At 39.2% G+C, this 24,983-nt stretch overlaps 1 protein-coding gene across 1 annotated transcript in view; it reads left to right on the top strand.

Moving 5' to 3' along the window:
* LOC124150131 (histone-lysine N-methyltransferase EZH2-like) overlaps window positions 1-24,983 on the top strand; it is a 200,873-nt gene that overhangs the window by 119,130 nt on the left and 56,760 nt on the right. Inside the window, exon 14 of the mRNA XM_046522056.2 lies at window positions 8,854-8,915. Within this exon, the coding sequence (XP_046378012.1) occupies window positions 8,854-8,915 (62 nt within the window). The remainder of the gene's footprint in view (window positions 1-8,853; window positions 8,916-24,983) is intronic.

Here is a 24,983-nt window from a genome sequence, read left to right as displayed (position 1 = left end):
ATATTCTTTCATGTTGTTTCTGCACAAACGTTTGTTATCCATTATTTTATTTTTTATTTTTTTATTCACTTTATTCAGATGTATTGTAGGCCATAGGCCCATGATACAATGGTTACAGTGTGGTAATGGGAGTTGGAGATCCCAACAGACTTTGCCTTAGATTCATAGCTTTCAGAATATACATGGGTAGTTTCTTAACAGTAAATGGGTTGGTAGATGACATTAACATATTGTACTTATGTCTTGTCGGGGACTCATAATAATGCAAGGATATATATTCTGACCTCAAGGCTTGATAACAATCACAAATTAAAATAAAGTGATACTCATCTTCGATATAACCATGTTTACAGACAGTACAAACTCTTTCTTCTCTAGGTTCCTTGTTATGTCTACCTGATTCAATTCTTAGATGATGAGAACTACATCTGAAACGTGCCATAATACTTCTAAATTTATCACATGATAGCCTTGTAAAATACATTTCAACACCAAATGTTTGCTTATACAAAGAAAAATAATATGATTTCGAACTTTCATGTATAGCTGAATGCGAGTCTTGTTGGTACGATAATTTTAGCCTCACAAAAAAATCCTTTATGAACAAAGGTATATTTGCAACACACTGTTGATCCCATATAAAACCAAATCCTGCTGACACAATTATGTGTCTAATTTTGGAAACCCAGTTTACTTTACCATTACTTACAGCTTGCAGTTGCATATTATAGCATTTCTTTACATATCTAGATTCTGGCATTTTCAAAATTTTGCACCAATATTTAACCACTCTTTTATAAGCATAAATGTATAGAGGATATCGGCCACATTCACCTCTTATAACGTGATTTGAGGTGGAGACCTTAACACCTAAAAAGCGCTTACAAGCCATCATGTGGATACTTTCAATATCATTACATATTTCAGGACTCAGACCCCATATTTCTGCTCCATATAGCAAAATTGGGCTAATTTTGGTATCAAATATTTTTAAAAATAAATCAAAGGGTATGGGCTTAAAGTTGGACAGAGATTTCAGTATGCCACATAGTACTTTCTTAGCTTGTAGTGCTGCAACCTTAACATGTTTACCCCATGATAAAGTTCTTGTAAAAGATAAACCTAAATATTTGTACGAGGTTACACACTCAAGACTGGAACCATCAAAGTTCCATTTCTCATACTTTGATAAAACACCACCTTTTTTAAAAACAATGACTTTAGTTTTTCCAGATTAACACACAAATGGTAGGTATCACAAAAATATTTTAACGTATCAATACGTTTCTGGAGACCATAAACAGTGTCAGAAAGCAAAACAACATCATCTGCAAATAATAACAAAAATAGTTGAATAAGTTCAGGATGAAGCTGTATGCCTGTTGAACAAGATAATTCTATATCCATTGCCAACTCATTTATAAGCATAGAAAATAATAATGGACTTAAGACGCATCCCTGCCTTAAGCCAAGAGGACAATGAAATTCTTCAGAGAAAATATTATTTGACCTTACACTAGCCTTAACACACTTATATATAGACTTTAAAGAAAGTAAAAACTTGGTGGATACACCCTGCTGCATTAATATAGACCACAATTTAGACCGATCAACAAGGTCAAAAGCCTTTTTAAAATCTACAAATAATGCATAAATTTTGCCATGCTTTTTTGCTAAATAACGCTGAATGCTTGTAAAATATAAATGTTGTCTATTGTACTGTATTCTTTCCGAAAACCAGCTTGGGATTCCACAATTTTATCATATGCACTGGACCAAAAGGATAGCCTGTTATTTAAAATTGAAGTATAAAGTTTACTAAATACACTCAATAAAGTTATTCCTCTATAATTATTGGGTAAGGAGGTATCACCTTTCTTATGTAATGGAATTATTATGCCAGTACACCAAGAATGTGGAAAGCTACCTGTGTCAAAAATAATATTAAAGACAAGTTCAATATATGGGACTAAAATATCCTGAGCAGCCACAAAGAACTCTGGTATTATATGATCCAACCCTGCAGACTTTGAACATTTAAGCTGTGAAATTGCTTTTAATATTTCCTCTCGGGAGATAGGTGAATCTAAAATATTCTTAGAGACATCATCAGTCAAGGTATTTCCACATGGTTTAACAACGTCATCAAAACACTCATTGTCAACTTCACCAGCATCTTCATGTGGGTCTGTCGAATAAACAGAACTATTAAACAAATCATTAAAATGCTCATACCACATGACTGTAGATATAGGTGATATATTATTACTAGATGATAAACAATCTCTCAATATTCTCCAAAAATCTTTAGCATTATTAATGTGTGACAATAATTTAACTCTAATCTTCTCAGCATACAGTCTCTTTTTGTTCCTAAGAATAGTTGTGTACAGATTACGGGCTGTAATAAAGTTCTGAAGAGATATATTGTCCCTGAGTTGTCTGAATACTTTCAAAAGTCTATCTCTTTCCATCCTGGAGTAAACACATTCCTTATCATACCAAGGTTGTGACTTCGGTTTTATGGACAGATCCCTTTTCATACAGTCAGCTGCGGAGCATATAGCTGTGGTAAGTTTGTCTATAGCTGCATCAATATCAGTCATAGCTACGTCAGAGCATGATATTAACATATTTAAAATACCTGGTGACATAAGGTTGTCCCTAAAATCAGACAGCTTGTCAGTGTCCCACATGTATTTATAACTGGCACTTGCACCAGCACGTGCTTCTTGCCTCTCTGCATGTGCTGCCGACTGAACACGTGATTGAAATGAACATGAGACCGGTAAGTGGGGGGATTCCCCTCTCGAAACAATATTAAAGCTATCACACAAAGAAAACAGGTTGCTGGAAGCAATAATATAGTCAATCACACTTGTTCCTGTGGAACTGATATAGGTAAAATCACCTGTACCGGCATCACGACCCACTCTTCCATTTAATATATTCAGATTCAAAGTTGCACAGAGATCCAACAATTTTCGGCCATACTTGTTGATTTTTTTGTCACATGAATGCCTAGTAATATTGAGACTATCACACATAAAATCAAAGAAATTTATATTTAAGTGTTCGGCTATATCATCATTTACAAAATCCACATCTGTGCCTGTCCGAGCGTTAAAATCGCCACCAAGAATTATATCAACATCGCCCACTTTCTGCAGGACATCAAATAAATCTTCTTGAAATAAAGTGATACCACATCTACAGTTCCTACTGTCATACCATGACGACCCATCTGGGTTAATATAAACTGAACACAACAAGATATCTTTTTCATGAACAAATAAGGACTTATTAAATGCAATGAATACCGCATTTTCACCAATATGCACATACTTTATAAAAGATTTTAATGATTTTCTAATTAATAGTGAAATTCCGCCTGATAAACGACCATACTGGGCAGTTTTGATAGCATTTACATTATAAGCAATGTAATCTGTGAATACATCCACAAATTCAATGTCTTTTACCCAAGTCTCTGTGAGTCCAATAATGTTGAATGTATCGACAAAAGAAATGAAGTTATTGTCCACTATCTTTGTCAACAATCCGCTGACATTCCAAAAAAGAAAGTTTAGTCTTTGTGCACACTTGTCACAAATGTCACCATGGGCTCGGCCACACCCCTATTTCCTGGATCCTTCCTCATGGGGGTGCTGAGCGTGAGATCTAAGACGTCTACGACTTTCGTCACCACTGTTGGCGTTGGTGCGACTAGTATCACCACCTCCATGAACATTAGTAGACTCATTTGCAGATCCATCTTTCGAGGTAGAATGACTATCACCTTCTTTAACAACCAGCCTTCCATATTTATAGTAGCCCACTTTATTGTTCTCTCTGAGCTTCTTTAGCACATTACGCTGTTTCATGGCAAGGTCATTAGAAATACCGATGAGATTCTTTCTAAGATTTTAAGGCCCAAACCTTGTGCTCTACATAAATGAACTTAGCAATCATTGGCCGAGGAGACTTGCTTGCTGATCCGGAACTCACAGATCCTAATCTGTGCGCTGCTGCAATGGAATCATGATTGATTTGTGGATCACCTGATTTAGAATTATTATTTAATACTTCACACACCATTTCCTTGCACTGTGATGTAGATTCATGGGGCATCTCTGACATGCCATACAGTATCACGTTGTTCTTTCTGCTGTGTTGTTCCTGTTTATCCAGTTCGTTCTCAACATAATCAAATCTCTCTTGCACATCTTTCAATTCACTAATAACACTTTCGTCACGTGACCTGTCTTCAAGTCTGTCAAATCTTCCAGCCACATCGTCAATATCAAGTCTCATAATATCATATGATGATTTTAGACATTCTGAGTCCGATTTAATCTCACAAAGTGAATCATTCACTTTGTTGGTATCGGACCGTAGTCCTTTAATTTCTTTCGACATGCTAGATATATCAGTCTTCATCGCTCTAATTTCTGACAAAAGTTCTCGTTGTAGCTTCTGTGTATCTAGATTTTTATCGCTATCATTTGGGCCTGGGTTTACTTCTATATCGCCACACAAAGTGAGAAAAATGCTACTAGCAAATTGTTCAAACTCATAGTTTACCTTCTCAACGCATCTGGCAATTAGCCGAGGGAGTCCGTGCAATGTGGGGCCAATGCATACCTTGCCATGTGACAGAACAGCCTCACAACTGGTTTGATACACTGTTGCAGCAACTCCTGATATGCTTAACAAGATTAGCACTGTGCACACAATTCGATACCGAAGCTCGAGGTCGTCTGTCCATGTTGTGTTATGGGGTATAATGACCAAGATGGCGTTGTCCACCCTTCCCACATGGTTGTGCGAAGTTGCTGATACGGGCTCGCCAAAGCTCTGTTCCAATGCCCATTGCAGGGGTTAATTAGCTCTCTGGTGCACAACGGAACTTTTAGATGAATGTAGGATGACACAAACGAATAATTGAACTGATAATTCGGTTTTTTGTTGCGAGCTCGCACTCCCACTTCCACACATCAGGGGCGACAACTCTATCTCTCAGTTATCCATTATATTACATTGATCCAAGATTTCATTCAGTTTTGTTTACATTATATTTGGCGAAATTGTGTATAAAATGACATGAACTCACCATGAAGTCACCTTAAAACGAACATTAGTTGTTAGAGATACAAAGTCTTCGGTCTTCTTTCTATCACTATTCAAATTTCTTTTCAGTAATGATATATTATATTAAAATAGGGGAGAAAATGTGAAACAGCTAATTACTATTTCCGGCTTATTTTTACAAGACAAATACACATGTAATCTCAATATCTCTGTACAAAACATTGGCGGCAGACAGTTTTCATATACCATTGAATTTGTAAATCATCATGTCTGGTGATGTCTTATCGTAAATATCATGCTTTCATTGACCAAATTTGCAAACCGCAAGACAAGCACACAAACTCTATTTTGCCACCATGGCCATAACACATGAGATGCGCAGTAAAGTAGTGCGCATGAAAAGGGAAGTAACTGCGCACTTTGTAGGATTGTATTGTTTTTAGTATTGTAGCATTTCACTGCCAGAGTCATGTGTTCGAGACACGGAATATTTAATCTAGAATTATGCCACATCTAATTCCATGTGAGACTGAAAGAACAAACAAATGAAAAGTAGTTCTGGCGAGCAATGAAAAGACAAGTTTATTATTTACAGAAAAAATTGTAATTCACAAGAACATTTAGTACCCACCGGCTTCCCTTATGAGTAGTATGCTTGCTGTAAAAGGTGACTATGCTTGCCGTAAAAGGCGACTAACGGGATCTTGGTTGATGCATGTCATCGATCCCAATTGCTTGGATGTCAATCACTGGATTGTCAGGTCCAGACGATTATTTCAGGTCGATTTTTTACTGACCACCGTCATATAGCTGGAATATTGCTGAGTGCGGCATAAAACAACAAACAAACCAACCAACCAACCTATATTGTATGTGGTAGTATTAGGTAATTCACATGTGGTAATATTATCTATTCACATGTGGTAGTATTACCTATTTACATGCTAGTTGTAAGAGGTGACTAACAGGATCGGGTGGTCAGGCTCGCTGACTTAATTGATGCATGTCATAGATCTCAATTGTGTGGATTGATGCTCATGATGTCGCCCACTGGATTGTCTGGTCCAGACTCGATAATTTTCCAGACCACCATTATATAGCTTGAATATTGCTGAGTGCAGCATTAAACAACAAACAAACCTATTCACATGCGGTAGTATTACCTATTCACATGTGGTGGTATTAGCAATTCACATGTGGTAGTATTAGATCATTCACATGTTGTAGTATTACATATTCACATGTGGTAGTATTACCTATTTACATGTGGTAGTATTACCTATTTACATGTTGTAGTATTACATATTCACATGTGGTAGTATTACCTATTTACATGTAGTAGTATTACCTATTTACATGTGGTAGTATTACCCATTTACATGTTGTAGTATTACATATTCACATGTGGTAGTATTACCTATTTACATGTAGTAGTATTACATATTCACATGTGGTAGTATTACATATTCACATGTGGTAGTATTACTTTTTTACATGTGGTAGTATAACCTATTTACATGTGGTAGTATTACCTATTTACATGTGGTAGTATTACATATTCACATGTGGTAGTATTACCTATTCACATGTGGTAGTATTACCTATTTACATGTGGTAGTATTACCTATTCACATGTGGTAGTATTACCTATTTACATGTGGTAGTATAACCAATTCATATGTGGTTGTATTACCTATTTACATGTGGTAGTATTACATATTCACATGTGGTAGTATTACATATTCACATGTGGTAGTATTACCTATTTACATGTGGTAGTATAACCTATTTACATGTGGTAGTATTATCTATTTACATGTGGTAATATTACATATTCACATGTGGTAGTATTACCTATTTACATGTGGTAGTATAACCTATTTACATGTGGTAATATTACCTATTTACATGTGGTAGTATTACCTATTTACATGTGGTAGTATTACCTATTCACATGTGGTAGTATTACCTATTTACATGTGGTAGTATTACCTAATTACATGTGGTAGTATCACATATTCACATGTGGTAGTATTACCTATTCACATGTGGTAGTATAACCTATTTACATGTGGTAGTATTACCTATTTACATGTGGTAGTATTACCTATTCACATGTGGTAGTATTACCTATTTACATGTGGTAGTATTACCTATTCACATGTGGTAGTATTACCTATTTACATGTGGTAGTATTACCTATTCATATGTGGTAGTATTACCTATTTACATGTGGTAGTATTACATATTCACATGTGGTGGTATTACCTATTTACATGTGGTAGTATTACCTATTCACATGTGGTAGTATTACCTATTTACATGTGGTAGTATTACCTATTCACATGTGGTAGTATTACCTATTTACATGTGGTAGTATTACCTTTTTACATGTGGTAGTATTACCTATTCACATGTGGTAGTATTACCTATTTACATGTGGTAGTATTACATATTCACATGTGGTAGTATTACTTTTTTACATGTGGTAGTATAACCTATTTACATGTGGTAGTATTACCTATTTACATGTGGTAGTATTACATATTCACATGTGGTAGTATTCCTTTTTTCATGTGGTAGTATTACATATTCACATGAGGTAGTATTACTTTTTTACATGTGGTAGTATAACCTATTTACATGTGGTAGTATTACATATTCACATGTGGTAGTATCACCTATTTACATGTGGTAGTATTACTTATTCACATGTGGTAGTATTACCTATTCACATGTGGTAGTAAATACATGTGGTAGTATTACCTATTTACATGTGGTAGTATTACAAATTCACATGTGGTAGTATTATCTATTTACATGTGGTAGTATAACCTATTTACATGTGGTAGTATTACATATTCACATGTGGTAGTGTTACCTATTTACATCACCCGTGAAGAACCGGGGTAGAATAGGTTTTCAGCAACCCATGCTTGCCGTAAAAGGCGACTTTGCAAGGTTATAACGGGATCAGTTGGTCAGGCTCGCAGACTTGGTTCATGCATGTCATCGGTCCCAGTTGCTCATGATGTCAATCACTGGATTGTATGGTCCAGACTCAATTATTTACAGACCGCCGTCATATAGCTGGAATATTGCTGAGTGTGGCTTTAAACAACAAACAAAACATGTGTTAGTATTATCTATTCACATATGGTAGTATTACCTATTCACATGTGGTAGTATTACCTATTTGTTAGAGCATCAATGTCTGCGACTTTATTCCTGTCATCTTATTGGTTCAAATTGAAGATGATGTTTGCTGATTATGAAATATCCACTAAATGTTACAACAAAAACATAATTGTGGTGAGATTTCACCTCAACTTGACATACAAGGTACCTTGTACTCATCTTGGCATTGTTCAGCTTTCTGATGGGAAACATCTGGGTTTCAGTTTGTAAAAGGTGAAGGCCATGAGAGACCCTATCAAAAACATAGTTCATTGGACAAAGAAATGTATTGATTCAGTTTTAAGAAGGATATAATCATTTGGCACTAAGTGCCAGTACTATCTCAACATGTAAGACACTTGGGACTTTCTGTTTGAAGTCCTACTTGCAACAAACAGAAATATTGTCCATAGACAGTACAGCCTTTTTGTTTGTTGAGCTGGAGGCATGCCCATGATGCTTTGATACACAATAAGTTTTGGTGCATCAAAGGAAAAAGATGAAGTGTCTGTTTACGTTTGTATCATGATCATGATAATGTGAATTATTTATGCAAATGATGTCTACTTCATTCCATATTTGCAGATCAGTTTGACAGCAACAAGATCTCCTGCAAGAATGTCAGTGTACAAAGGGGACAAGGAAAGGTATGTCATTTTCTGTCCAATGCTCAGTAGTTTGTCACACCAATTATTTAGACAAACCGGTTTTATGAAATCTTTCATTAAACAACAAGTGTCTCTGTTTAAAGAAAATAAGAACAATTAAATGTTGTTTGTGAGTTAGACTTTCCTATTTTTATCATCTATTTTGTATTGATAAACTCAAGTGTAGACATTCTGCGCTCGGATGTAGTTCTGAATGACAGTCAAGTGAGCTTATGTCATGTCCAGGGTCTGACAGCATAGGTAGTGATATGAATTCTTCTCCTCAGAAACCACCAGGCCAATGAAGCTGAAACATATTTCCTACCAATGATGATGCTTGTATTTGTTGTGGAGTTTAGAATCTAATTTTCAACATGTCCCCAAGGTAGCAGTATTGAGAAAAACATTAATCAGCCTTTGTTGTTCACAATGTAATAAAATGTATATACTACTCAAAAGAAGTTAAAGAACACCCACTATTGGATGGCTGTGTTGCAATACCCACCTACCATGACACTTTGAGTATAGTCATGAAAACATTGGATGTTCCGTAACTTCTTTTGAGTTGTTTATATGTGTACTTTGTAGTGGGGCTCATCTTATACTTTCCATTTGTGTAATATCTAAATTTTAACCTTGATTTGACCTGTGCACTTCAAGCTTGTTCTTAATTCTCTGAAATGCTCCCTAGGGTCTGAAAACATCATCTCAAAAACCAATGGACCAATGAAGCTGAAATTTCACATACATGTTCCCATCAATTATGACACCAAAGTTTGTTCAAGCAGTGACAAGTGGTTTAAATACAATTTTTAAATTAGTGAGCTGACAAATATTGTATATATCAATGATAAAGAAGCTGTACAGTACTACTCACTCCACTGCAGCAAAATGGGCATCAGTGTAGATCTATTGAGATTGAGAATTAGACAGTTTATTGTACCAGTGTGACTTAGATAAGATAAGACATTGATAAGATCTAACACTAGTGAGCCAATATGGACTCCCGCTATAGATTTTACGTATCGAATGATTTCTTGGATCTTCATCTGGTGTTATGCTCCCTGAGGTATGAGAGTTAACTGACTGTAAAAGTCAAGATGCATCCCATCCCATGAGATCCCATGCACTCCGAACAGCTACCCTGAGATACAATGCAGTCCCAATAGCTTTTCTGAGACCCAGTGCAGTCCCGACAGCTGTCCTGAGATACAGTGCAGTCCCAATAGCTTTTCTGAGATCCCATGCACTCCGGACAGCTGTCCTGAGATACAGTGCAGTCCCATTAGCTATTCTGAGATCCCGTGCACTCCAGACAGCTATCCTGAGATACAGTGCAGTCCCATTAGCTATTCTGAGATCCCGTGCACTCCGGACAGCTATCCTGAGATACAGTGCAGTCTCATTAGCTATTCTGAGACCCAGTACTGACAGCTATCCTGAGATACAGTGCAGTCCCATTAGCTATTCTGAGATCACGTGCACTCCTGACAGCTATCCTGAGATACAGTGCAGTCCTATTAGCTATTCTGGGACCCAGTAGTGTCCCCATAGCTCTGCTGGCTCGATTCAGTCTCCACTCACAAACCAGTGACCTGGCTGGTGGTTGATGTAATCCTCAATGCTAGCTCAATTCCCGGCTCCAAACAGCTTTCAAGTTTTCTTCCACTCAGAGGAGCCAGTACATCATCTCTGTATTCAACTCCCAGCTGATGTTGGTATCCCACTCAGAGGAGCCAATAAATCATCTCTGTGTTCAACTCCCAGCTGATGTTGGTATCCCCACTCAGAGGAGCCAGTACATCATCTCTGTGTTCAACTCCGAGCTAATGTTAGTATCCCCACTCAGAGGAGCCAGTACATCATCTCTGTGTTAAACCTCCCAGCTGATGTTGGTATCCCCACTCAGAGGGGCCAATACATCATCTCTGTGTTCAACTCCCGGCTGATGTTGGTATCCCCACTCAGAGGAGCCAGTACATCATCTCTGTGTTCAACTCCCGGCCAATGTTGGTATCCCCACTAAGAGGGGCCAGTACATCATCTCTGTGTTCAACTCCCAGCTGATGTTGGTATCCCAACTCAGAGGAGCCAGTACATCATCTCTGTGTTCAACTCCCAGCTGATGTTGGTATCCCAACTCAGAGGAGCCAGTACATCATCTCTGTGTTCAACTCCCAGCTGATGTTGGTATCCCCACTCAGAGGAGCCAGTACATCATCTCTGTGTTCAACTCCCAGCTGATGTTAGTATCCCCACTCAGAGGGGCCAGTACATCATCTCTGTGTTCAACTCCCAGCTGATGTTGGTATCCCCACTCAGAGGAGCCAGTACATCATCTCTGTGTTCAACTCCCAGCTGATGTTGGTATCCCCACTCAGAGGGGCCAGTACATCATCTCTGTGTTCAACTCAAAGCTGATGTTGGTATCCCCACTCAGAGGGGCCAGTACATCATCTCTGTGTTCAACTCCCGGCTGATGTTGGTATCCCCACTCAGAAGGGCCAGTACATCATCTCTGTGTTCAACTCCCGGCCAATGTTGGTATCCCCACTCAGAGGGGCCAGTACATCATCTCTGTGTTCAACTCCCAGCTGATGTTGGTATCCCGACTCAGAAGGGCCAGTACATCATCTCTGTGTTCAACTCCCAGCTAATGTTGGTATCCCCACTCAGAGGGGCCAGTACATCATCTCTGTGTTCAACTCCCCGCTAATGTTGGTATCCCCACTCAGAGGGGCCAGTACATCATCTCTGTGTTCAACTCCCCGCTAATGTTGGTATCCCCACTCAGAGGAGCCAGTACATCATCTCTGTGTTCAACTCCCAGCTAATGTTGGTATCCCCACTCAGAGGAGCCAGTACATCATCTCTGTTCAACTCCCAGCTGATGTTGGTATCCCCACTCAGAGGAGCCAGTACATCATCTCTGTTCAACTCCCAGCTGATGTTGGTATCCCAACTCAGAGGAGCCAGTACATCATCTCTGTGTTCAACTCCCAGCTGATGTTGGTATCCCAACTCAGAGGAGCCAGTACATCATCTCTGTGTTCAACTCCCAGCTGATGTTGGTATCCCCACTCAGAGGAGCCAGTACATCATCTCTGTGTTCAACTCCCAGCTGATGTTAGTATCCCCACTCAGAGGGGCCAGTACATCATCTCTGTGTTCAACTCCCAGCTGATGTTGGTATCCCCACTCAGAGGAGCCAGTACATCATCTCTGTGTTCAACTCCCAGCTGATGTTGGTATCCCCACTCAGAGGGGCCAGTACATCATCTCCGTGTTCAACTCCAAGCTGATGTTGGTATCCCCACTCAGAGGGGCCAGTACATCATCTCTGTGTTCAACTCCCGGCTGATGTTGGTATCCCCACTCAGAAGGGCCAGTACATCATCTCTGTGTTCAACTCCCGGCCAATGTTGGTATCCCCACTCAGAGGGGCCAGTACATCATCTCTGTGTTCAACTCCCAGCTGATGTTGGTATCCCGACTCAGAAGGGCCAGTACATCATCTCTGTGTTCAACTCCCAGCTAATGTTGGTATCCCCACTCAGAGGGGCCAGTACATCATCTCTGTGTTCAACTCCCCGCTAATGTTGGTATCCCCACTCAGAGGGGCCAGTACATCATCTCTGTGTTCAACTCCCCGCTAATGTTGGTATCCCCACTCAGAGGAGCCAGTACATCATCTCTGTGTTCAACTCCCAGCTAATGTTGGTATCCCCACTCAGAGGAGCCAGTACATCATCTCTGTTCAACTCCCAGCTGATGTTGGTATCCCCACTCAGAGGAGCCAGTACATCATCTCTGTTCAACTCCCAGCTGATGTTGGTATCCCCACTCAGAGGAGCCAGTACATCATCTCTGTGTTCAACTCCCAGCTGATGTTGGTATCCCCACTCAGAGGAGCCAGTACATCATCTCTGTGTTAACTCCCAGCTGATGTTGGTATCCCCACTCAGAGGGGCCAGTACATCATCTCTGTGTTCAACTCCCAGCTGATGTTGGTATCCCCACTCAGAGGAGCCAGTACATCATCTCTGTTCAACTCCCAGCTGATGTTGGTATCCCCACTCAGAGGAGCCAGTACATCATCTCTGTGTTCAACTCCCAGCTAATGTTGGTATCCCCACTCAGAGGAGCCAGTACATCATCTCTGTTCAACTCCCAGCTAATGTTGGTATCCCCACTCAGAGGAGCCAGTACATCATCTCTGTGTTCAACTCCCAGCTGATGTTAGTATCCCCACTCAGAGGAGCCAATACATCATCTCTGTGTTCAACTCCGAGCTAATGTTAGTATCCCACTCAGAGGAGCCAGTACATCATCTCTGTGTTCAACTCCCAGCTGATGTTAGTATCCCCACTCAGAGGAGCCAATACATCATCTCTGTGTTCAACTCCGAGCTAATGTTAGTATCCCACTCAGAGGAGCCAGTACATCATCTCTGTGTTCAACTCCCAGCTGATGTTGATATCCCCACTTGAAGACAGATTTGTGAAAGCGGAACATCTTGTTGTATCTGGCAGACCCTACTGATGGGATGTTGCTCCTCCCAGAGGTAGACTACTTCTGAGATTTATCCAAAATTGGATAACTGTGAATCAGCAAGACACTCCAATAACACCTCTTTCATCAGGAATTCACTTGGTGGCTTCAATTGCAACATGTCATGGTTGTGTAAGATCGGAATATGGCCCAGATGACTCAACGATGATATCTTGAGTCAAGGTTGTTTATTATTATATATATATAGGTTACATATAGGATAACGTGCGCACACAGCAGCACTCTCAACCAAACTAACGTCTAACCGTCATTTCCCCAACAACCTACCTCGTTTTTGTCACATATACTATCACACAGATAGTTAGCAGTTTCCCTGGCGACTTCAAATGTGATCTCTAGCTGGGCGGCGCCATCTTGATTGGAGTCTTTGCCCTCGCGAGATCTTGTTATATTTATGAACTAACTCTTAAATTTAACATTACTCCCCCCTTTGAAACATTGCTCACATCCCTGTGAGATATTAAAATATTGTGTATGTCAGGGGTCCGGAAAATTTAAAATCCCAATAAGACATTTGCATTCATGCCATGCCCCCTTCAAATAGCATATTTTAGAAGGACTTTTCACACATATTGCAAGTTGTTATGTACAGTGTTCCCTCATTATTAGGCGCTTGGGTTATAGCGCCGTAAAGCATGGCTCCCAAAATTTTCTAACGTTTTTAATAAACTCAAGTTTTCCAATGACACGATGTTTTCCCCCATCTCAGAAAACATTATCAGCTGATCACCGCGATCAAGTAACACCGGAAATACCAGTCAACAAATCCGAACTGAAGTACGCAATTAGTCCTATTATTATAATATCTGGTAATAAAAAAAATTGTCCATTGTTTATCTGGACTAATGTTTGCAATATATTTGATTAATTATATTCAAAATTTCATTCAATAATTATAAAAATGTTTACAATAATTTCGGCAACATCAGATGTGAAGTGATCAGTAAATCTCACAACTCACCCTTATTTACAGCAACCACAGTCAGATTACCGCTATTGACGCCTTGAAACAAACTTTAATTGCAAGAGAATGGATACAAATATCATTAATGCCGTACCATGACTTGCTAAAAGTCATATTTGAGGCAGTTTGACAATTAAATGTCAACATAGCGTTTTCGCAATCGAAATACATGTAGCGCAGGAAGTCCCTATGGTGACTGGTCAAAATTGTTCCATACGTCAAAAAATATCCTGCATACCATCTGTACCAAAGTGCTACGCTTATGGTTCTTATAATTTTAAGTATATATGGTGGAAGCTGCAACTAAATATAACTAAACTAACACGATATTGGAATATATGATTCCTGATAAAATACGGTAATAATTTCAGATACAATTTCTTCCGACCATTGCATCAAAATTCTTTGAAGTCGTATCATTGGGTACGTTTTAACTGAATCACCGGTAGATTGGGAGGAAACAAGTGCACAGCTGATTGCTATTTCCAGCTTAGTTTACGAGAAAATACACACAGTAATCTTAATCTCTGCATATAAAACAATGCCTTTTTAAATGGTAAATTATCATGTCTAGTGATGTTTTATATCAAATTTCATACTTTTATTGACCAAGTTTGTTATACCAGTTCATTCACCTGAATTCGCTGAAGGGATACAATAACGCTCATCAATTGTTTATACCCCGAAGGTAGTGTTGTTTGTTTTTTAAAATGTGCGGACAGAAAAAATTAAATGTCCGATAAGCAATATTTTGAACCAGACATTTGAGATTCCCAATCGGACTTGTCCGGTGCATATGACCATTTCTGGACCCCTGGTGTATGTACAACTGCTCTAGTGACAAAGATTAAAATGTCTTGAGTAATGTACATGAAGATTGTCAAAATGAGCTCACAAGAGAATAAGTACCTATCTATGTCTGTAGGCCTATATGTACACACATTAACAAGGTGCTTCACTTGGCTTATCATGTCAATATTGAACAAGATTCATGTACCTGATAAGAGTACACATTCAGTAACATCACTGTACATATAACATTCCATCGAAAGGTGCAAAGAAATAATCACAAAAACTACAAGACACTGATATCACAGTACTCCAAAAAAAATGTTAATTTCACTGTATTCACAATATCTACAATGGAGGATGCCTGTAACTTATACATGTTGTAGACATAGCATACATGTATTTAGAATTCATGGTTCACTGAACATAGTCCTTCAGCCACAGTAGGGTTGGTTGGTTGGTTTGTTGTTTAACACCACACTCAGCAATATTCCGCTTTATGACGGCAGGCTGTAAATAATTGAGTCTGGACCAGACAATCCAGAGATTGATATCATGAGCATCGATCCACGCAATTGGGATCGATGACATGCATCAACAAAGTCAGCGAGCCTGACCACCCGATCCTGTTAGTCGCCTTTTACGACAAGCATAGTCACCTTTTACAGAAAGCATGGGTTGCTGGAGACCTATTCTACCCCGAAATCTTCACGGGTCGCCACAATAGGGAACATCTCATTCTTCTCCCTTCCTCTAATGGAGGACTGCTGTGTAGTACAGAAGCTAACTAACGTCTGTTAAAGAGGTGTTCTTCATTTCCTCATTGAGAAAGACAGTGAAACCATTACTTGAGTTTTTCACTTGAATGAACTATTCCAATCTTAGGCACAGGGTTGGCATTCAATGAAGGTGTGAATGGGTGGTTATTTAAAAAATTATCGCACAATTTGTGTCTATTCCTGTGCAATTCCTATTTCTGCTACCATCTTCTTATGGTCAGATACATGTTGAATTCTACAGATCATATCAGAAAGCTTTGTAAGAACTTGATATGGTCCATCCCAGTGTAGATACAATTTATGGCGTTTTCCAGTTGGTACTGAAGGACAGAAAAATAAGACTTGGTCCCCTGCTTGAAATGGTTTAGCATGAGATTTGCGATCATAATACACTTTCTGATGATCTTTGTAGATTTTTCTTGACTATTTCATAAGCCTTGGGGATCCAGGACTCAATTTCTTCCACAAAAATCCCCTTTTCTTCCACATTTGCCTGTTCCCCTGTTAGTCCATACATGATATCTATTGGTAGGTTAATCTCTCTACTAAAAGCAAGGTAGTTTGGAGTATACTTGGAAGAACTGTGTACACTGGAGTTATAAGCCATTGTCACCAGAGGTAGATGTTCATCCCAGTCACATTGATTTTTGGCAACATACTTGCCTTGTGTCATGGACTTGTGTGTGTTTTTGTGATACCATATCCAAGTCTGTCACACATAGATTTGAGTACAAGTGATTCAAAGTTTCTCCCTTGGTCAGAATGTTGACTCCATATCTACTAACAGACCCATACACAAGATGTTTTGTGACAGTTTGTGCTCTCAAATCTGGCATAGGATAGCATTCCTCATGCTTTGTAAAATAGTCCATAACCACCACAATAAAACGGTTACCTCTTTCTGTATCTGGCAATCCTTTCTAGTGGTTGAACAACTGGGTTAGTTGTTTTCTTTAACCATGCTTTTTGAGGTTGGCAAGCATTCCCTTACACACACTGCATACAACTACCACACCATTCCTTCACGCTGCGTTTCATGCTTATCCAAAAGAATCTTATTCTATCAAGTGTGTGTGTTTATGTCCTAAATGTCCAGATGTTGGGTTGTCGTGGCAAAGTTTCATTATTTCTTTCCTCATACATTCTGGAACAGTTCACAATTTCTTGGTACTTGGTTCTAGCCTTTTCATCTCCTGATTCCCATCTGTAAAACAAAATGCCATCCACCACTTCCCATTCAGACCAGAGTCCTTGCATTTCTCTTGACGCATTGTGGATGTGTTTCCAGTCTTGCCGATGCCAATACCTCACTCTATACTTTGTCTTCCCGTTGCTTCTCTATTTCAGGTTCATTTCTGTTTGTCCATTCATTGTACTCCCACTCAGTATGCAGCTGACAACAGAAATTTCTTAAAGAAAATCTTGATGGCACTGTGAACAAGGCTTTCTTGACAGTTCATCTGCATTTCCATTTTTCAGGCCTGGTCTGTGTTCATTCGAAAATCAAATTCTGCTAAAGATTCTGTCCATCTTGCAACTTGATCCTCCTGATCCTTGAAATTATATAACCATTTCAAAGTGATCAAATTATGTTTGAAATATTTACACATTTGTACAGCAGCAACTAGTTCTTACCTCATCGTGCAGCATCTCAGAGCTCTGCTAGCATATGCAATAACAGTTTCTTTCTCACTATGAATTTGACACAAAACTCCTGTAATACTTGCATCTGTTTCAAAAATAAATTCCTTATCAAATTGAAGGTATGATAAGATTGGAGCCTCAGTTAGTAATTGTTTTAATCTTGAGAAAGAGTTCTCACACTCTGCAGTCCATACAAATTTCTCTCCGTTGTTTAAAAGTTTGGGTAAGGGTGCTGCAATAGATGATAAATTCTTCACAAATCAACGAAAATATGAGCCCATGCCCAGACATTATCTCCATTCAGTGATATTTGGTGGGGTTTGCCAATTTCAGACAGCTTCAGTCTTAGCAGGATCACTTCTGTTTTAGAGAGTAGACATTTCTTTGGTTTAAGCTTCAGCCCTGCCTTTCTCAATGATATATTACTTGTGAGAGTTGCTATGACAATCAGATCTTCAATATGGATCAAACAGGTGTAACTCACTCCAGCTAGTGCAGGGCTTGAAAAATCCACTCGTCCACTCGTATTGACGAGTGGTAATATGTCGGGCAAGTTAAAATTATCAAATACTCGACCTGACGGACGAGCAGTTACTTACAGCAGTTTAATTTATATTTGTTTTGATGTGCGATTTATTGACACGGAAATCACGGCCATTCAGCCGATCGATATTTATGTCGCGTATAGCATTAACAATTAGGCTGAGGTTTGTCTCTTGATGTATCTTTGCGCAGGCTTTGCGCTGAAACCAGTCTTTATTTATTGATGTAAGTGGCCGGTTGCTAACTAAACCAAAATGGCGGATATGAGAAAGTTTTTCTCGTCGGAGGGTCGTGCCGACAAAAAGTTGACTGCACAGGCGGAGAAACGAAAACTTAGTCAAAAACAATACGATACACAAAAGCGAAAACGTGTTGTACAATCTGCGTGGTTGAGTGAATTTGAATGGGCAAAATTTGACGATGATGACAGCGAGTTGTATTGCACTGTCTGTAGAAAATACCCCAAACTATCTGATCCCAAACGTGGACTCGTAACTGGTTTACATCATAATTTCAGAAAAGAAACTTTGAAATTTCACACTAAAAGTAGGAAGCATATTCAGTGCTGTGAACATGATAAAAAATTTGACAAACCCCAGACTGCGCAGTTTGCCAAGTCAATGCAAAAAGTTGACGAAAAAAACAGTGAAGTTTATGAAAAGCTTTTCACAACAGCCTACAATGTTGCAATAGAAGGGGAACCATTTTCAAAATTTCCAAGTTTTGTCAGTTGCAGTCTAAGAATGGTGTAATACTTGGTACAAATTATTTGAATGATCATACTTGCAAGGCATTCACCCAATCTATAGCAGATGTGTTGAAGAAAGAAACTGCTCAGAATCATCTCCAGGAGTCTCCTCTTCCACAATCACCCTGACAGAGTGACAGGCTGATGTGAAACTTTTGCTCTGAACTTTGGGGTCTACAGTACTGTTTATTGTAACTCCCCTGCAGCTTCATTTAATTTATTTATATCACACTTACAGTGACAGACTGATGTGTCTTTCATCATAACTTAACTGTTCAAAATAACTTAACTTATTATTCCTTAATTTATTCAATATTGTCTTACTGTGGAAATAAAAACAAAAAATAAATCTCGAAACAATTTATTTACTTTGTTATCAGTGGTTACATGGTACATGATACATGATATTGTCTATTCAGCATTGAGCACTAGGGCAAGTGAAAATTTGGCAGGACGAGTACAAAATAAAAAGTACTTGCCCTGCAGGATAAGTAGGCTTGAACATTTTTTTCGAGCCCTGTAGTGCTTTCTGCATAAGTCTAGAGAAACATGCAGGACCATTTGTTACCACAAATGGCATTCTAGTGAATTGGTATGACGCAAAAGGTGTAGAAAAAGCTGTTTTTTCTTTATCTTCAGGTTGACTTTCAATCTGAACAGCCTAGATCCTGACAGGCTATCCAACGTATCATCAATACAAAGGATTGGCATGCTGTCTTTTCTCAAGTGAGAATTCAAACAGCGAAAATCAATACAAAATCTTGTTTCTCAATTTTTCTAGGGTACCATCAAAATTGGTGATGACAAAGGACTCGTAGATTGTTCATTAACACCCTGATTTTGCATTTCTTGAATCATTTTTCTAACTTCCTCTTGTTTATGGTATGGTACTCTACCTGGAGGCTGCTTGATAGGTTTTGAATTGCCAGTATCAATCTCAAATCTGACCAAGTTAGTACATCCTAGATCGTAATCATCCTCAGAGAAAACATCAGGTTATTTCAACATCTCCTTCAACTGTTTTGACTCAGTTTCTGACAGGTCTCCATGTGGAATCTGTGAAATCCATGCATTATTTTCATAATGTGTAATTTTGGGACACATCAATTGTCGCTTTCATGATTTATAAAAAGTCAGCACCCATAATCAGATCACAACAACTATCAGGACACACAAATACCTTTATCCTCTTATTCTTGCAATTTGGATATTCATGTAAGTGTAACCACTTATCCAGTTTTCCTGTGAATTTGCTGACCATACACGACTATTGGTTTCCTCAAGATTTACTTGAAAGTCTAACAAATGAAGATATTTTTCATTAATCACAGTGACTGAAGCACCTGTATCAGCCATCCCATCCCCCTGAATTCCTTCCACATACACAGAAGCTTACAAGACACCTTCTTCGGGTAATCAGGCTCGCTGCCTTGGTTGATGCGTTTCATCGATCCCAATTGTGTGGATCGATGCTCATGATATCAGTCACTGGATTGTCTGGTCCAGACTCAATTATTTACAGGCCGCCGTCATATACTGTAAAACCTTTAAATTAATGCGTCTCCAAAAGAATGCTACCGCTGGCCTCTAGCCAAAAATGCGACTCAATATGAATGCGACAGCCCCTCCTCTCAAGCATCAGTGGGTTTATAATTCCTACAAATATCCTACCTCTATTACATCATAGCCACAAATTCCCATTTTGGCAATAATCACACTATAAAATCTTTAGATTTTTCAACAGATGTCCTCTTCACTGCCAATTATCCCATAGTCTTGAGGTAAACCCTATCCCTTGTCAAACTGCATCTGCCCATGTGCAAGGCGGGAAAACATCACTTCTTTCCCGTGTATGTTGGATCAACAAGCAAAGTTTTTGCTCATCAATCCAAATACGTTTTTCGGTTAATAATTCACAGCTAGTATAAATCTAAAAAGATTACAATAGTCAACCTACGATCATCATTGGATATAGGAGACAATCTACGATCGTGAAGTTTTGCAGCAGACGACCTTCGTCAGTCAAGATTGCTGAAACGGTGGTATAAGAAGCAAGATCGTTGACGTAAGTAGGTAGATTTAGTTTACGTATTGGGGGGTATGGATGCCTCCCCACTACCGTCATCGGGAGTCTGCTCTGGGTGTGGAACTGATCAAGCGATCGGGGACCCTCACCCTAGATGTAGTACTTGTAGAAAGAGCACGTGCACTTCAAGATCAAGATGCACGTACTGCAAGGACTTGTCAAAAGAAAAATTTGACAAGCTTTATAAAGCCTTAAATTGTCCCAAATCAAAATCCAGGAGGAAGACAAGATCATCGGACAAAAAGTATGCATCGTTCTCTCCCAAAACCAAAACTAAATCTAAATCAAATGTGGAAAAGTGTTGTTTCTCAGGTAAATTGACTTCCTCAGAGAAACACACGGGCTCAAAAGAGGTGATGAATAAAGAGAACCCGGTTTTTCCTTTTGAGGGAAAAATGTAGTTGCTCAACCCACCCACCCAAAACTAAGGAGCAGGCATCCAGCTCTGGTCTTGGGACCGCAGCCTTATGCCCGGGTGCTACGGGTAGTTTGGTCACTCATGGGTTTAAAGAAACATTGGAGCCCAAATCTATTCCGTTCTCCCTCTTGAGTATGACTGAATGGTCTGAAATCGCTAACAACATCCATGTCTGAAATGTTTGACAAATGTTTCCAAGCGATATCACAGGATATAAATAAACTAAAACAACATGCAGATCTGAAGAATACGACAAGATCTAGGTCACATGATTCAGATAGCAAACAAAAGTCCTATTTACATCGTCACAGGTCAGAAAGTTCCCAGGACAAAAGGCACGTTGTATCTAGGGAAAGTAGTCACGATAGCACTATCTCATCCCGTGTTTCTCGGGAAAAGAAACATGTAGCACGAGAATCTCACAGAAATAAACACCATTCTTCCAGGCGGACATATCAATCTTACACGCCCTACAGTAAGGAAAATTGTGCTAAGAGTTCCTATTATACCAAGCGTGCTCCTTCAGCTAGTCACACGCGAGAATCGCGTCTATAGCTCGGACAGTTATGCATCACCTAGCTATTATAGTTATACAGCACAATCCTCGTGCAGCTCGAGCCAGAAATCGCAGCAGAGAGATAGCCATAAACCACGTGATGCCGTTTCATCCCAGTGGCAAGAGCCCGGGGGGTACGACCGAGAGGATATTACTGGCGCTTCTCAAGATTGTACGTACGCTTCTCAGGAGGATACTAATAGTACGCTCATGTTCAAACCCAGTGACTACTCATTTAGAGATATCATCTATGAAATCCTTCAATTGATCCCATCTGTAAAGCCACCAAGCAATGAGGCAGAGGATCCGGTGCTTATTGAAAGGGCTGGTTATGAAAATCCTGTGGAAAAAAGGGAAGGTTTTCATACATGCCCATATCCATCTTTCACTGAAAATGTGGTCACAAAAATGAATGCGGATTTAAATGCCTCTACCAGTAGAGCTTTTAGCATGCCTGTTCCTCACAAAGGGAGACATTGTTATAAGACTCACAATTGTCCATTCCCCACATCTCCTACCATTGATGATGAATATTTTGAACTGGTCAGACACCCTAATACCAGGATGAATGTTGAGATGAGCAAATTCAAAGATTTTGACAGTAGTAGTATAGGTAATGATGGTTCTGGCTCACTTCCACTGGAGCAGGATTCATATACCTATACCACCACTACAGAGGGAATTTTTAATGCGTAAATGATGATGTGATTCAACAATAGTCATAAGATTCAGCTAAATTGACTCCAGCTCACCACCACCTGGAGTCTATGATACAAATTTTTATAGGTAATAATGGTTCTGGCTCACTTCCACTAGAGCCGGATTCATATACTTATACTGCTACTACAGGTGGCATTTTTTATGCCAAAATGATTATGCGATTTAACGATAGTCATGAGTTGTATTAAACGAAACATCAATATTAATAATAATGGATAAAATTTACTATAGCCCACGAGGATATTGGAAAGGTGTAGGAGCAATAAAAAAATTAGCCACCGCGGCTAAGGTATCTAAAGATGTGGCCAAGGATTGGTTAAAGAAACAAGCGATGTGGCAAATATATTTACCGGCACCGCGTTATATACCGAGGAAAAAGTTTGATATTTTTACAACGAATGAAGTTCATCAGGCTGACCTCTTGTTTCTTCCCCACGATAAGGTAAAACGCAAAACGTATAAATACGCTTTAACAGTAGTGGATGTGGCTAGTCGATACAAAAAGGCTGAGCCATTAACCTCGAAAGATTCAACAGAAGTAGCTAATGCACTGAGCCGCATATATAAACGCGGACCGCTAAAATGGCCTAAGCTATTTCAAGTAGATCCCGGTCGCGAGTTTATGGGATCGGTAACTAAACTGTTAACAAAGCACGATGTCGAAATCGTCCGTGGTGAAAGAGAGGCCCACCAGTCAAGCTATCGTCGAAAGATTTAACAGGACATTAGCAAAACGTTTGTTTGGCTATCAGTATGGGATAGAAATGAAATCCGAGCAATTGAGATCAACCGAATGGGTGACACGATTATCAGCCGTTGTATCAGCGCTGAATAATGAAGTAACGAGATTAATAGGGAAGAAACCATCCGATGCTATTAAAATGAAATCCGTGACCTCCGAATCTTCAGCACTGAGGAGAGGCAAAGAACGAAAACTTCCGGATAGAGTAAGGGTAAGATATTTATACCAGCCCGGGGAAATCGAAGGAGGCCAACGTCGCGCAACCGATCCCATATGGTCCCTTAAGACGTATAACATTAGTCGATTGGTTACGAAAGAAGGAGAGCCTATTCTTTATTATCTTCAAGATGGACCGGGCAGGGCATTTGTACGAGAAGAGTTGTTCATAGTTTCCGACGGTACGGTATTACCACCATAACCATAAGCATAGGTAGTTACACCATCATTATCAATCCATCTCTTTGTATCTAAGGGGGATAATGATGTCTTGTTCATTCTTAATCCATATATCCTATGATTGTAACTTCTTAAAGAGTTCATCTCGTGTTTGAACGTTCTACCGTTGAGTAATGATTCTTTATACTGTTCGTGTTTGATCTGCTTTTTTACAACATACTTCTTAACGCCCTTAGCTTTTCTTATCTCCCCATTATCGGACTTCTTTATAGAATACATCTTAGGTCTTAATCTGACATACTCCGCTATAGGGGTCCCAGCACATTCATCCTTCATCTTACCTAACACCTTTTTATTTACTACGCTGTGCAGTGGATTATCTTTTGGGTAATCGCTCGTGTCGTACATATCTATTTTTTCTGCCATATCTTTATACACATCCTCGGTTTGTATTTCCATCAACAAAGAATCTGTGTCGGTATATAACACCTCGCATCTATCGCCGTATTGCTTCTTAAGTTCGTTGTAATAAAAGTCATACATTAAGTGTTTTGACAAGTCGAGAATACTCATACCGACGTACACCGGTCTGTTGAATTTTATATTACTCTTCTGCATATGCAACGCGGCTAAGTCGTTATCGAATATCTTGCTTCTGTTAAAAGCCGGACTGGCTATAAGTTTCCTGAGTCTTTCTTCCTCATTAGATCTGACTAATTTAACATCAACACGCTTCCTTAGATTCTCCATAGTTTTACCAAATACCGAGTTATTCATGAGCTTATATAGATTCTTTTCGAAATCGCTGGTAGCTATCTTTCTTAAATCTGTTTTCAACCTTATATAGGGCTCCATCCAAGGGCTTTGATCAAACTTAAGAACTCTGTGTATTTTCTTAAGTTTCATACCTAACGATAGATACAACTGGAGATTTCTTTAGTGAACTATATATTTTGTCTTATCCATCAAATTTGGTACGAGTTTTTCTACGTTAGCTAACCTACTATTACCCATCAAGGAGTGTTGATATTCCGACATCCAATCTTTATTAACCATTAATCTTTCGGGAGCTAGCGGATAACTGTTATGGTCTTTATGTAAGGAATTTGGA

This window comes from Haliotis rufescens, unplaced genomic scaffold (genome assembly GCF_023055435.1).
Source record: "Haliotis rufescens isolate VD_foot unplaced genomic scaffold, xgHalRufe1.0.p SCAF_4, whole genome shotgun sequence".
NCBI classification, from domain to species: Eukaryota; Metazoa; Mollusca; class Gastropoda; order Lepetellida; family Haliotidae; genus Haliotis; species Haliotis rufescens.
Note: the sequence above shows the minus strand (reverse complement) of the source record. Positions and strands in the feature narration are given on the sequence as shown.